General features: G+C 38.7%; 1 protein-coding gene across 24 annotated transcripts in view; it reads right to left on the minus strand.

Moving 5' to 3' along the window:
- DLG2 (discs large MAGUK scaffold protein 2) overlaps positions 1-15,632 on the minus strand; it is a 1,060,606-nt gene that overhangs the window by 401,705 nt on the left and 643,269 nt on the right. For all 24 annotated transcript variants that reach the window (XM_063325909.1, XM_063325871.1, XM_063325941.1 and 21 more), the window contains one exon: positions 2,740-2,790. In XM_063325909.1, the coding sequence (XP_063181979.1) occupies positions 2,740-2,790 (51 nt within the window). The remainder of the gene's footprint in view (positions 1-2,739; positions 2,791-15,632) is intronic.

The following is a 15,632-nucleotide window of genomic DNA, read 5'->3' on the forward strand; positions in this document are numbered from 1 at the left end:
TTGTTATGAGAGCTCTAAATGAGGAACACTTACTTAACAGTGATCCTTGTGGGCTCGGGGATTGGTGTTGGTACTTGATACGTGGCTGGCACAACTGAAGAGTAAAAGGATAAGAGCATGCCACTAAGGAGGGGGCTGGCAGAGGCGTACTTACAACTTCCTTAACTCCTGGAATAGCACTGATCGCAGCTTTAAGGTGGATCTGCCTCAAATTCATCATCTTTTAAGCTCAAAACCCCCAGTCTTGTTAAATTGTAAACTAGGACACAACATTTTAAATATAAACAACTGAACAACATGATGTCAAAGTGCAAAACCGAAAAAGCTTTCTACACAAGGCCACTGTGTCCTTGCAGCCATTTCTTGGTAGGCCAGCCGGGTCTCAGGCAGCTCGGTGATGCTCAGCAAGCCCTGCATTGTCCATCCCCCCAGTTCTTTAGCAGGTTTCATTTTGGTATTTTTGAGACTCTGATGATCTGCTCCCCAGCTCCATGTGGGATGCATTTGCCAACATGGACGCAATGGCTCTATGTATCCCTGACGGATGGAGCCACCTCTTCATCCTGGAACAAGGACCATACCTAAACCAGTAACTCTCGTCTGGAATATGTCCCACAAATTCATGCCACCTATGGATGAAGATGTTCTCCTACAATTAAATTAATGGTGTCCTTGACAAATCTATAGAGACTGGGAGATGCCCTGAAGTATTCAATCGTTTACCACCTTCCCTTTCATTCTGCTCTAAAATAAAACAGGAAAGACTGCAAAAGCCCTAATACAGCTTCAACCAATTTATCTTTCACATCATAAAATCTTTTAAATTGTATTGACTATATCAAAATGTGGATAAATGTCATGAAGAAAATATCTGATTGTTTTGGGGATGCAGAATTCTGTAACTTGGATAACTGGACTAAAATGGAAAGTTTATTACCAACTGTTTGATATGGGCAAGCTACGTTTTTATCTCTCAACAGCAGCAACCTTAATACATTTTGCAGTTTTGCCATTAAATACAGAGATGATTTTCCATCTAATTTCTAAAAGCAGTTTTGTGGAAGAAAATGGGCAATCAACATAGAGAATGTCTTTCTTCTGAAAATGCTTTTAGTCTAACATAAATGACAGCTATTTAAAGGCAATCACTTGTGTTTTATATCTCACACAAAAACCAGCAGACACAGTACCCTGCCTTTGAGACAAAACACTAATACATGTGACAGAACATTTCAAGCAGTAATAATCGGAAGCCACAGATTCAGCAGCATCCAGAAAACAACTGAAATGTCCTCCATTTAAATCTGTAGCTTTTTTTTTGCTATTGTTGATCAGTCTTTAACTGACATTATGTGGCATTACATCATGAATAAGTAATTATCTACGTCAGACAGGTACGGGAGATGCAAATCACATTCGTTCTGCAGTATGTACACCGATAACTTACACATCTATTAAAAATAAAGCGGTTTTCAAAATATCACCCAGGAGGCATGTGTTCTGTTCAGTGACCTTTGGAAACTCTAGTCCAATGAATAACTGGTGATGCGCAAATAAGTTGAGAGACAGTAGATAAAAAGTGCCTATAACCTTATATGTTATCCGTTATAAGGATGGCTACGGTAAAAAGATATATTGCTCTTTCGTAATTTGCCTGAGAGAGCAAATCAATGAGAACATAAACTTGTATCCCTTTAGGTTGAATGGTTATGAAATTCATTATCCTGGACAATTAAAAATATAACATGCAGAAAAAATGCAATGAATTGTATAATCTAAGTATCTAATTTAATGGTAGTTTGCTACCTCACAGGCATTGGTTCATATGGCATCAGTCACATCTTGGTAAATCCAGCCTTGCACTCAAACATTTTATGTAGAAAGAAGCCTAACACTGTTTGCTTCATGATGGAACTTCATATTAGGGTGTTGGTAGAGTATTGAAGGAATTCAGCAATGACAATCTTGCATCCATTAGAAACCTCTGTAAGCACTATGATATATGATAAAGCTTAGACTTTCTTCCTCTTTTGACCCATCTGTTCTTGATCTTGTGGCAAAGAAAGTACACAGTCTAAAGAAAACAGTTTTGTAACCAAAAGGCAAGGAAAAACCACCATATCCAGGAAGATATGATGCAGTACAAACTTTAAATATGTCTCTTTTTTTTGTGTGCTACTTTTAAACCACGCTACCAACAAAGCCTTCACTGCCAGCCCTGATTATAGCTCACATAATTCAGACTTGCGTAAACATATTCTTTACACATAGATATATGGTCTACAGCTTTTATAAAGTCACTTCAACATGAATGAAATTGCAATTATTTTTTTTATACTGTAAGACTACACAACTTCTATTATCATGCCCATATCTAAGGAAATCAAGGAGGTTAAAAGAAAAGATTCCACAATTCCAGCCTGCAAGCTAAAAGGGAGTTAACAAGTCACACGGCCTCTTCCCAATAATCAAATGCCTAGTCGAGCACTGACATAGTTATGGGGAAGAAAAACATTCTGATACTAGTCTGCCAGTAGCTACATCTGAAACTTCTTAAAAACGTGAAAAGCTTATCCTGTTGTATCACTAACATTTTTATAGTTTAGAATAAGAGAGGACATCTTTATTCAAAATATAAATAATTTTGTTCTCAACCACTTTTAATTTCATAAGAAATTGCATTATTTTTACTACAGACTATATTTTTTTTTCCACAAGAGAAGAAAAAATGATACTTACCCTCTCCAAAGTAATTTCTTCAAATTCATATTCGATTTCTGTTCCATTGACCTAAAGAAAATAAAATCAGAAAATTCCTTAAATGTACATGGAAGGTAATTTGGTAGGGATATTGTACAGATATTCCAGTATAATCAGTTTACCAAAGCACATTTTTCAACATAGAGGTGAGGTTATGTAAATTATAGCCTACTTAGCTCCCTTTTGTCTTGAATGACATGCAACCAAGCCTATAAACTTGAAAATAGTAGAAGTTCAGTATGTAAAACACTGAAATAATGGATAACTAAGGCACTTACATAATATGACTGATATTTGATATAGCATGTTCATGAACTATGTGCAATGTTTAAATAGTTTCCAAGGTAATAGTTTCATGTCAAAAATAGAAGACATGTTTCTAAAAATTATTCTCACAAATGGAAGAAAGATTAATTATTCATTGCCTTACGCGCTCCGATTTACTTTGCAATACAAAACCAGACAGGAAATTCATAGTACTTATGTAAAAATCACTCACTGATACATATACTGAAATACATCTTGTTTACTATATTAACCTAGGGCAAGAACATGACAGAGGACCTTTGCAATAGACAGTTGAATGGCAAAAAGGCACAGAATGTTAATGCAATTCTTACGCTGAGTTTCAGTGTCAAAATAAATTAAGCTACGAAAGGTAGAGCACCAAAATGGATTGCGCTGGACAAGAAATCTATCAGCTGAAGACATGACACTGATTTAAGCAGTATTCTAAAACCTTGTTCCATTCTGACATGGATTTTTTCTGTCCCTTTAGGCAACTCAACATCGCTTTCTTACTTTCCTTATTTCTTAAGTGCATCTGAGAAAGCTACCAAAGCTGACTATATTGTAAGTAAATTGCAGAGTAATGAAAATACTTCTATTATTAAAATCTCAGAAGAATTTTAAAGTGTCCCTTAAGTGGCCAGAAAATATTGATTAATCAAAAATAATAGGTATTGCCCATGAATCATGCTGGTTTAGTTTTTGTGATAATAAGATATGTCCTGGAAAATAGTCTTGGTTTAGTGTTTTACTTAATTTATACTTAACAAAAAAAATTATTTTGTAAGAGCAAAAGTGAAGTGAAGCATTAGGATTGGCCTAATCTTGGAGAAACAAATTTGTTGTTTCTCAGAACAAGAACATTTATTACTCCTCCCCACTCCCAGCTGCTATTTTTCTATATTAGCTTTCTAACTGCAATCAGAAAACACTGTACACAAATCATTCTTTATCTAGTCAAGCACCTTTCAAATGTAATTAGGTACTTCTCTTGTGAATATCATAACTAGGTACATGTATCTACCAAACAAAAGCTCCCTATAAAAGACACCAACTATTTAATTTGTCTGCAATTCAAAATCTGATAAACCATGAAATCAGCAATAGAAATACAATCCCCAGAGTCTGTGTTCAAAAGCAAAGGGGGAGAAAATTCCAAACAAATAACCTGTGCTTAACAATGAAACGAAAACACAGCATCAAGGAATAAAATATTTAATACATACATAATATTTGTATTTTTTACATTATTGCAATGCGGTAACCACATTACACCACACTAAAACCAGATATGAACAAAAATTTTACTATAGGGTATTTTCCTGTTCTATGTTATCACTTTAATGCTTTCTGCTTAGACTCTTTTATTAATATAGGCAACTGACTAGTATGAACAGCTTTATAGCTACTGCATTTTTCATCCTTTCTTGTCTAATGATAATGAAATCAAAGCTATCTATATGTCTCTGTTTTCATGAACTTCTCTTTCATCTTATGTTGGTGGATAGCTCTGATCTACGTCTTCAATTCCTCAGTCTTGCTCTATAAAGCTGTCTTTGCTTCACTGCTTATAATCACTTTTCCTTTGCATTAAAAACTCGTTAGTGCAGCAAAATGGGAAAAAGAGGGACATGAGAAGTGACCAACCTCTGTACAAAGATTAAAGGAGAAAACACAAGCTGAATACTCAATTTGTATTTGCACGCAAACAATATCTTGATTATGATCATCTGCGGGGTTTCTTTTATCATCCGCAGTCACCATTCCAAAAAGGTCTTCAGTTCAAATCGCCGTTAATCACAGCAGAGATCCATTGTCAGGTTCCATAGCAGCAGGGATGATATGAATTAAAAAGCTGATCTTGATCCAACGCTTTTTGTTATTTAAGCATATATATCTACATATGCAGTTCACTGCCCTGTTTTTCTTTCTGGTCGCTCAGAAGACCAATACGGTTATTTCATAAAGGGTCTAATAAGATATTGCACCTACCTGAGGCAGGTGGAAAGATGATGTATGCAGTACCATTGATTGCTAGCACCATTTTATTTCATATTTAGACTCTCTGGCTGCGCCTACACTGCTAAATTAGAGTAAATTTTCAGCCAAGTCTCAGTGCTTAAGGCTGTTTCTGTCTGGAGCCTGCTGGAAACAAATAGCCAAGGAGTGAGCCAACAGTTAAGCAGGAGGAGAATCATGGCTCCAGCGCTGGAACTGGCTTGTCGGTCCTGTCATTTAGCAGCATACGGACCTACCCTCTGGTTTTGTCCATTTTAACTTAGTCTCTGGCCTGACAAAGCCCCTAAACAGGCTGTGTGAACATGCAACTTCCATTTCTTGCAAGTAGTGGGAACCTTTTCCTATGCCTCTCTTTACAGTTTTCTGAATTCTGCTTTTGTACCAGATTGCAGCAAGAGCACACAGCAAAATTTACTATGACCTGTATGATTTTAGATAACTATGTAAAACTCCAAACATTTTCATATGGGTTTCTCTTCTCCTCCACATTCAAAGAATTCACCAGTGTTTTCCATATTTCAGTTTTGGAACATTCTTTCCTATCTTGCAGGGTTGCAAGGTTGAAAAAAACAGATCTCTTTAATCTCAACTAAATGTTGCTATTTATAACGATGAAATGGGAAGTAGTTATCTAGCTCTCTTTATACTCAGTGAGAAGAAACAGGCCCTTCTAAGTCTTAATTTCATCCTACACTAGATATCTCAGGTAGGTTAGATGAATTGTGCCCCTGAGGTTTCTTTTCACTAAGTACAAACAGAGCCTAAAAGCAATGTGTAAAGTTTGGGGAGCCCTTGCCTTAAACCTGTTTTCTTTGCATTACTCCTAACTATAGATTGGTAACAAAGTTCTGCTTAAGGGATGCTGTATGTTTTTCATAATTATACACCAGTGAAAGGCCAAATCTCTGGTTTAGCAGCTTCTCAGATTGTTTTTTTGGGCTTGTCTGCACCTGTAACTGGCAGCACATGCACGTCATGATATCCCAGCACCTGCTCCCACAAGCCCAACCGGTTAGGATGTCTTCAAGAACAATTCAGGCTCTCCCCTTCTCCAAAATCTCAAAGCCAAGATACACTGTTGTTGGCTTCCCTCTCTGATTTGGGACACTGACGTCCCCTCTTTGGAGAAGGAGTGCTCAACAGCTCCTGTGACAGTACCGGGGCCAGAGGACTCTGGCAGAAGTGGGTAAGAAGCGCACAAGATGAGGTCCATTGGAGGACACAATCAACCACATCCCTTCTGCAAGGCACAGAGTCTGGAATCAAAATGTGTCTCATCCAGGAACATACTTTATTTCCAGCAGAACAAAAAAGATACTGATGACCAGGAAAAAATACATATGGGCTACACGAGGAACAGGTCCTCATGAAACCTCTAGATAACATTGAGGGCCTTTGTCACTCTGCTGTTCTGAAACAGCATCACCAACATACATTTCTGATGCAAGAAGGCTTCTCCATCTCCTGACCTTACATATAGTCATGATATGGAGCGTGATGAACTTACAGCCTCTGTAGAAGAATTCAACTATTTCCCAATGTTTAAAGCAACTACTTGCAAACCGAGGTAACAGTTGCCTTTCAGTTACATCTGCACCTGTTATACTGGAGGGCTCCCTCAAACTTTTGACAAGAAAATGTCTTTAAGAAAGAGATGTAATATATGGTAGCTATCTAGATTCCAGCATTAAAGAGAGATTTTCCGGTGAAGCTGTAATCACTACTAGAGTTCACTTATCTTTCTAAGAAGAAAGCACTAGTCATCTTCAGATGACACTTTCTTTCAGGAGAATGAGAAATAAGGAACAGGTAAAAAGAGATTTTCATATATCATTTTGTGAAAAACCTGAAATAAAGCCCATCACACAGAACACCAAAATTAGGACCTGACAAAGTCAGTTTTGCTTGTTCCTTTACGTGAAGAATTTTAATTTCCAGGAAGTGTCTCCCATTTAGTGCAGTTTAAGGATGACATAAGGAGGTGAAGTAATCCCTTAATGAAAATCAGTTCTACAGAATATGATAGATTCACAAAATCCTTGAGAAAAACATTCTTTTGGGTTTTTCATTTTTACATACTCTGTCACAAAAAACATAGAGATGTTTTTCTCCTCATAATAATAATTTGATGCTTGTTTTTATACTTCTGCAGTAATTTGATTTGATAGACCTGTTTACATTCAAACCAGTAAACATTGCCAAATTCTTTCTTGCTATGCTTCTACATATCTACAACCGCATCCACCCACTCAATAAGATAAAGATGTCATCATATGAATTTTAATGAAAAGAACTAGAAACAGCGGCATCAAAACACAATTTATACAACTGTAATTTTTCAAAACCACTGCACCTATTCTTTCCAATAAAATTTGTCCATAGAGTTGTTTGTTATGCTTAGTCTTATTTTCAAGAAGAGACTGTTTTGCCTAAAAATTACAACATCTGTAGACTTTTATTACAAACAAACCCTGTTTTAATTACATTTAATTGGATATTGTTTTTCTGCTGTCTTCAAGAAAGAAGACTGCTTCTTCTACTTCTATTATCATATGCATAGGAAGATAGCTACCCTGCCACTGATTTTTCACTCAACATGCAAATTTTATTCTTTTAGCTGTATGGTTTCATCAGTTACCACCCAACCCTGACCAGAATACAACATTGCCAAATTCTTGTTGTACAAGTAACTGTGGGATGTATTTGTCCTTTAAAAATTTCCAATTTGCTGCATAATTAAGACGGTCCATTTTACATTTCAGAAACATCAAGGCCCGTTGGGTAATTTAACAAGTATAAGATTTAAATAGCCCTTCATGATTTCTGTTTCATCAGCAAGACCAAAGACTGAGCCTTATTTAGCCCTTTGCCATCTCCAGATTTAGGTTATTTCTTCCTGTCAAAGGAAACCTGCTGTTGTCTTTTTGATATTGTTTTCCAAGAAAAAAATTAAAAGTTTCTCTCTGCATATAAACATACAGAAAACAGTCTCCTGTGTTCTCTGATTTCAGATATGATTTTGTGTTTTCAAACTTTCCCAAAGAAGCTACCAGAAAGTTTTTCATGCTACTCTTCTTTATCTCAGCACAAGCAGGACATGGACCTGTTGGAGTCGGTCAGAGGAGGGCCACGAAGATGATCTGAGGGCTGGAGCCCCTCTCCTATGAAGACAGGCTGAGAGAATTGGGGTTGTTCAGCGTGGAGAAGAGAAGGCTCTGGGAAGACCTTATAGCCCCTTCCAGTCCCTGAAGAGCCTACAGGAAAGCTGGGGAGGGGCTGTTTGCAAGGGCATGTAGTGATAAGACGAGGGGCAATGGTTTAAACTAGAGCAGAGCAGGTTTAGATCAGACATTAGGAAGAAGCTCTTTACACTGAGGGTGGTGAGACACTGGCCCAGGTTGCCCAGAGAGGGGGTGGAGGCCCCATCCCTGGAGACATTCAAGGCCAGGCTGGATGAGGCTCTGAGCAACCTGATCTAGTTAAGGAAGTCCCTGCGTATTACTACAGGGGGGTTGGACTATATGACCTTTAAAGGTGCCTTCCAACCCAACACATTCTGTATTCTATGATGGTATGATCTAAGTGAGTGAGTGCATTTTATGGGCTTTTTGTACAAGAGGCCCCGTATCTATATTTAATCATTGTGTATAACTAAGTCCACTTCCTTCTTTTCACCCATATTTCCTTTAGGAAACAGGCACAGTAGGTTAGGCTTTTGGAATGAAAATTTACCATAGCCTAAAACTTCCTTGTCATAATATGAGTGTTCTGGTGTGAAGAATGAAGAGTGAAAGACCACATGGTTTTGAAAGAAATGTATACTTTGTCAGGAATAGGTCTTACACTGTATGTGCAACTGATTTGTGGATCCTTCCATGGATTCCTACAGAGCACTTGACCACCAGTCATTGCACATCCTTTTGGGAAGATATCACCCTCAACAGACAATTAGCAGAGCCAAATCCAGCTCTCGGTCAACACCTGCAGCACAGTCACAATCAACTTGTACCCTGCTCAAAGGGTGCTTTTTTTGCTCATTCATTTCTTCTTAGATGTCTCCTACATCCTTCTCCAGGTCTTAATTTTTAGTCAGCCGCCTTCTCCACTGTTTGTGTACCGTACTCATTCTTTCCTCTCTTCTTCCTCCCTTACTGTTACCCTGGATTTTCTTGTTTCCATTCTCTTGGACACAATACCCTTTTAGGAAGTAACCATTATCACTCTTCTCTGGTTGATTCCCAGATCCCTAATTTTATCTTACCCTACCTCATTTCTCAAATCTTGTTCAGAACAAAATCATGTTTTCTATATCTATTGTGAATCACTATCCCCTAGCCCTAATAAAAACTTCTCATGTTTCCACATCGTCCTCCACTGCTTCCCCTGATTTTCATTCTTTTTGTGTTTTTCACTTGTTTCTTCCTTCTTATTACCTGCAAATCTGTTATTTTCTTTTACTCTCACACAGATGCATGGACATACATATCAAATTAAACATACTTTATATAATCCCACTTCATCCAAAGGATTATTCATGATCAGCTTTCCACCTTCTTATCTTTTCCAACTAAACTTTAAAAATAATATTTTCCCATAACTCCTATTGAGTCACTCATACATCCGATGTACCTTGATTCCTTTCACTAATACGCTGCACCTGCTTAACCACAGTTTCAAAATCTCATCCAGAGAAGTGATTCTCTTCTGATTTCTCCTACTTGCTGCTCTGATTACTCACAATTCTTTCCCCTATTCAGCAATAATTTAGATTTTTTTTAAGCTGTTTTGTCTCCATAGATCTGACACTTTCTACAGTCTGAAAAACATATATCTTAATACTTTCCTCCTAGGTATTCTTATTTTATGTGGCTTATGTGTTATGTGATAGCACTCTGTTCTTTACACTGTAAGCCATCAAATTTTCCTTCATCTTCTCTTTGTTTTGTCCATATAGTGATGTTGCCATATACACCACAGAAGAAAAGTGCCTATATGTTTGTAAGCATAAGCACTTGATATATCTAAAGCAGACCCATCACAAAATTCCCAGTTTCATAAGCATAATCCATGGAGCAGATCAACGCAGAGATCATGATTTCAAATGGGGCTTGCAGTAAGTGGAAATGAAGCTACATTCGTGCATGAATTCTCTTTAGGCAAAAAGAAGAAGAATGCAAATTTCAGCTTTTGCACTTACAACATTCTCTCTTACACTAAGAGAAATTCATGTGCCGTCATATTAGTTATCTAACCAGGTAGAAATATAAGTTAAGCAGCCATCTAGGATTTTTTTTACAGGCACTGGAGAGAGGAATCAAGAGGGGGTGATTTATGCCACGTGCCTTAGTCTTCAGATGAAATTGCCATTTGAGGAACCTGTGCCTGCCCACTGACTGTATAGAGACGCTTTAGACTTTTAGGATTTGCATCCTAAAAAAATAATTTCTTAAAATACCTTATAATACTCTATCTTAAATTTATAGCATAGGTCATTGCAGGAATTTGAAACAGTGCATTCCAGAGGACTGGACAGTTATTTCTTTCCACAAAATTACTTTCTTTCTTGTGCAATTCAGGTCATTTACTATAGGGCTTCAGAAGTTCACAGTCACTCTGCCTTTCATTTTCTTCTGTGCTTCTGCCGTTACTGCCACCCTAACATATCAGTTATCATAAACTCTCAGTTTGTCAGGTTCCTATATCTCTGGTCCATTTCAGTTTTAGAAGAAAATCCATCAAACTTTTCAACAGTCTGAACAGTTCGTACATTTCTAGAAATGATTTTCTTGTGTAATACTTCATTCCACACACAGGATACATAAAAATGGAGAACTGTTGTTGCTTGATTGACCTTATTTCATCAACAAAGATTATGAAGTACTTGTAACTTGGGAGTTACAAGGTTATTTTAATAATGTTTAATAGTGTAATTTCCACGATTTTATTTAAAGGGTTGGTATGTCTAACCAGAATTAGAAGTTAGGAAGAAGTTCTTCACCATGAGGGTGGTGAGACACTAGAAGAGGTTGCCCAGAGAGGTGGTGGAAGCCCCATCCCTGGAAGTTTTTAAGGCCAGGCTGGACGGGGCTCTGAGCAACCTGAGCAACACCTGGAGGTGTCCCTGCCAACGGCAGGGGGGCTGGAACTAGATGGTCTTTAAGGTCCCTTCCAACTCGAACCGTTCTATGAGTCTATGATTCTATGAGTGTGTAAAAGGCAAATAATTAATACAGAAGCTGTGGGCTAAGTTTGATTCATTTAAACACTTAAGATAAAATTTTCTCTTGGTTTTAGGAAGAAATCAAGAGCATACTAACTGGCAAAATTTTAGGGAAGAAAATAAAAATTCTTTGACATCCATGACATGTTTATGCAGCAATCATATAATGAAATATGTATAATATACGTAATGAACATGCCCCATTTCCTCAATGAATAAATATACAACCAACATAATCTAATCTCTTGCAATTTGTTAAATTACAGCGTACTCTGACTCATATTTTTGAGCCTAAAATTGTCTCCCAGTAGCTTTGTTTACCTTTGAGAGTTAATACTCCCTTCCCTGCTCTCCCACCCCACTGCCTACGAACAAACCACAATCAGTGTGGGTTCTTTTCTTCTCACGTGTGAAGTCTAGCACAAGTACTGAAGGCTAAATTATACTCTCAGTAACACTGGTGCAATCCCATTGGTGTCACTGGGCTTGTACTAGTGTAGCTGGTGTTACATTTATTCATCTGTGGATGTACTTACACCCGCAGGAAGGAGCAGGCCTGAAAAGGTAAAGAAAATACACGCACAAGTAATAAAAATGAGTAATAAGGAACATTCACATAAATAAAGTGTATGTACATTTATAAACAAATATTCATGTATTCCACGGGACAAGCTTTTTACGCATGAGTCACTTCACAAGTATTTTTATAGCAGCAGAAAGGTTCACTATTTCCCTTAAAATCTGGGAAGACTCTTTAGTGTATGTACAGGCAGGGAGCCACAGTCCTCTGCACTCTACAACTAAAAGCAGAGCAGAACAGCTCCCTCGTGCCCAATTAATCTTGCTGCAGAAAAAAAAAAAAAAAAAGAAAGAAAAAGAAAAAAAAAAAGAAGACAATCCGAATGGCTGAGACAAAGTCAAAGTGGTTTTCTGCTCCTCCTCACAAGCTCAGGGAAAGAAAATGGATGTAACTGTTGCTCACAGGGATGAACAGTGCACACCCTGAGAAGCAGCTAATATGGCACAACCGATCATTAGTCACAATCTAAGCCGAACCAAAGTTCAGCAAATTGTTCTAAATGCTTCTCAGCTTTCTTGGTAGGAAAAACTGTTTTGCATCAGTCTGAGAGAAATTTCAGTTTGTCGTAAAAATTTCTTCAAATTAAACCTAAGGAGAGAAGGAAAAATCACTTTCCTCCACCTTCAGTTTCGTTTTCGATACAAAGATGGAATTTTGAAATGTGCTGAATGTTGCTTTCGAAATAATTTTTATGCTGTGCCTCAGCATTCTGAGAAAGAAAGAAAAAAAAAGATTATGCTTATGCTTTTAAGGTTATCTGTTAGCTACCGCATGCAACAGCAGAGATGCTTTACTTAAGCACTAAGGAAAAAGCCAAAAGAAAGCTTGAGAAAAATGCTGACATATAATGCTCTTTAAAACAAGAAAAAAAGCTTGCACTGCACAATAAATTCCCTCAGATTAAGAAAGCGGTGTTGGGAAAAAACCTATGGCAGAAAACCTATTCGAAGAATAGTTTTAATACAGTGAAATGCACAACTGCAACACAGAAATACTTTGAAAATGTTTAATGTTATGTAATACCACTTTAAAATGTCAAGTATTGCATCTTTTCAGAAGTAGAGCATAATTTACCAATGATAGGAAGTATCTTTAAGGTATTCTCCATAGGTTTCCTGACATAATGAAACCTACGATTTCCACATCTAAACCGTAAACTATCTGGCAGCAGAGATTTGGAAAATATTCTAGTTCTTATCTCACCAATAGGTAATAAAGTCAGTGGTCAGTGATTATCATGGGTAGATTTGCATATAATACGTCTCCCGGACATCAAATTCTCTGATATCCACAAGGCCACTAAACAGGCATTCCTGGGCTTTACTACACTGTACATGTCTGCTCCACAGATGTGTTATTTTTCAGGCTTAATTTTTTTCTCGCCTCATCCCATATTTGGAATCTGTTGTGTTACAGGATGTGATAAAAGCTCATCTGCCCCCAGAAGGGAACACGGAGTCAGTGGCAGGTTGAAGAAGCCCATCTAACACCCCACTTGGCGGCTCCCAGGCCCATCACGGGGGCCATCAGCCCATCAAAGGTGTGCACACACACACGAGCAGAGGGCACAAGGGCAGGTGAAGGAATCCCTGTAACCCTATCAGAGACCTGTCCCCTCCCAGGAAGCTAAGGGTGACACCCAGCACCATGGGTCAACTGGAGGGCACCTTACAGCAGGACACATGGTGGGATGGAGGAAACGAGCGTCTGGGCACTGTAATGAGACTCATGAGATTTTCAAGGGAGGAACCAAAAGTGGGGAAAAAGGAGGGATGAAGGTGGTTTGGAGAGGAAGAAGCATGGGAAAACAGAGGGGCAAGGGGATAAAAGGAGCCTGTCACAGGTAAACAAAGCTGGTCAGTGCTCTTCCCTGTCTGTGCCCTGCGCCTGCTGAGCATTGTCTGTCACGTCTTCTGTTAAACACCATTTCTACCTATTTTCTTGTGTGAGGGGTGCTGTGTGTGTGTGTGTGTGTGTGTGTGTGTGTGTCTGCGTGCATGGGGGTCTGTGGTACCAGCAGCTGGAGTACGTGAGGGTGCTTAGGCAGTGGGTGATTGCCAGCAAACATCAAGCTGGGCTAGCTGGTGAGTGGGTGAAGCTGTCAGAAGCCTGGGGTGTGTGTAACTGGGAGTGAGACAGCTGGAGGAGTTGGGTACTGGAGAGACAAGGGGTCCATGACAACTGTCCAAGAGACTTTAGGATCCGGGGGTTGACTGAGACACCCATTTGTGTGTGTGTAGTACTTGTGCAGGGGGCAGAGCAAGGATCCAGGGCCAGCTACTGGATGGACTGGAGGGATTCACAGAGGGGGTGTGTGTGCATGTGCTGGTACATGCAAAGGGGTCTGTACCAGCAGCTGGAGAGGGCTTGCAGCCTCTAGAGCTTGCACACACAGGCGCCAGCAGCTGGGACAGCAAGGATCTGGGGCCAGCTCTACTGAGTTGACCAAGTGTCTAAATCCATCTACCAGCAGTTTTCACACTGTTCATATGTGTATATACATACATATGGGGGAGGGGGACAGAATGAGGCCATTGGTGGGGCTTTTCTTGTGTGAGTGCTGACTGCATCTGTGTGGTTCTGTTCAGCCATGCGCATACTCGTATACGTGTCCTGTTCCTGTATGTGCTAACCGGGAATACAGCCTCAGCCTTGCTACCGGTTGGACGTTGCAGCATGGAGTCACTGCAGCCTTGCCTCTATCAGGCTACCAAATCCAGGAACCCTCTAACATATTGTAATAATTCTTGCACATGCATTGCAAATATAGTATTTTTTACTACCGCAGACGACAACACAATGCAAGGTTAAACTGAGAAAAAGATTTAACTTTGCAGGCTTGTGTTCATTGCTATGTACCTCCTATTTTCACCAAAGCAGAAAGATTAAAAATGTGACAGGGAAAGCTATTTTCATAATCTTTTTGAGCCATTCTTCACTGAGAATTGGCAGGGAAAGAAAAATGGCTATAAGAGACCTGGAAATAAGAAACTGCACTCAAAGTGTATATGATGGCAAACTATATACAGTGTTAAAGCTTTAACATTCATAAAGCAGGGGAATGCCTGCAAAATATAAATTAACTACATTTTAGGTACAGAAAAAAAACCAATGTGGAACTCAAGAATTGGGTAGAAAGTAAAGTATCATCTATTTTCTCCAATAGGTCTGCATACAGAGATAAGGTTCATTGAGACATGTCACTGAAATGGGGGTGCCCAGACCAACCTGTCTTATTGATGAGACCAGTCTCCCAAAGTCATGAGAATGGCTCCTGGACATTGGTCCCTATTTTGAAAGAAAGATGAACACCTTTCAACAATGTCAAGGTATGTGAAAAAATTTTCCATAAAATAGAATATATTTGTGTCCTTCTACATGGAAATCAAATTGCTGGAGAACGGAAGAGGAGCACCTCTCTGACATTTTACAAACAAACTTCAAAGTAATACACAGTGCCTCAAAAAAAGAAATGAAACACTATTGAAAGCACCAGCTGCAAATTACATTTGTCCTCCTCTGGGGGAATGAGAAGAGGTCACGCGGACAGTTGGAGACTTTTACAATTTATAGAGTAAGAGAGAGCACTATTAAGATAACAGCAATCTGCTTCTACTAAAGAGAACGATGATGGTGAAATCAGAGTGATTAATCAGCCTTGTACACTGCACGTTATTTGAAAAATTACTATAGCTCCATAGTTTCAAGATAAACCCGATGTGCTATGCTCACCTTTCTATCACCTTTGCAAAGTCTTAAGTCCTG

This window comes from Chroicocephalus ridibundus, chromosome 1, assembly GCF_963924245.1.
Source record: "Chroicocephalus ridibundus chromosome 1, bChrRid1.1, whole genome shotgun sequence".
NCBI lineage: Eukaryota > Metazoa > Chordata > Aves > Charadriiformes > Laridae > Chroicocephalus > Chroicocephalus ridibundus.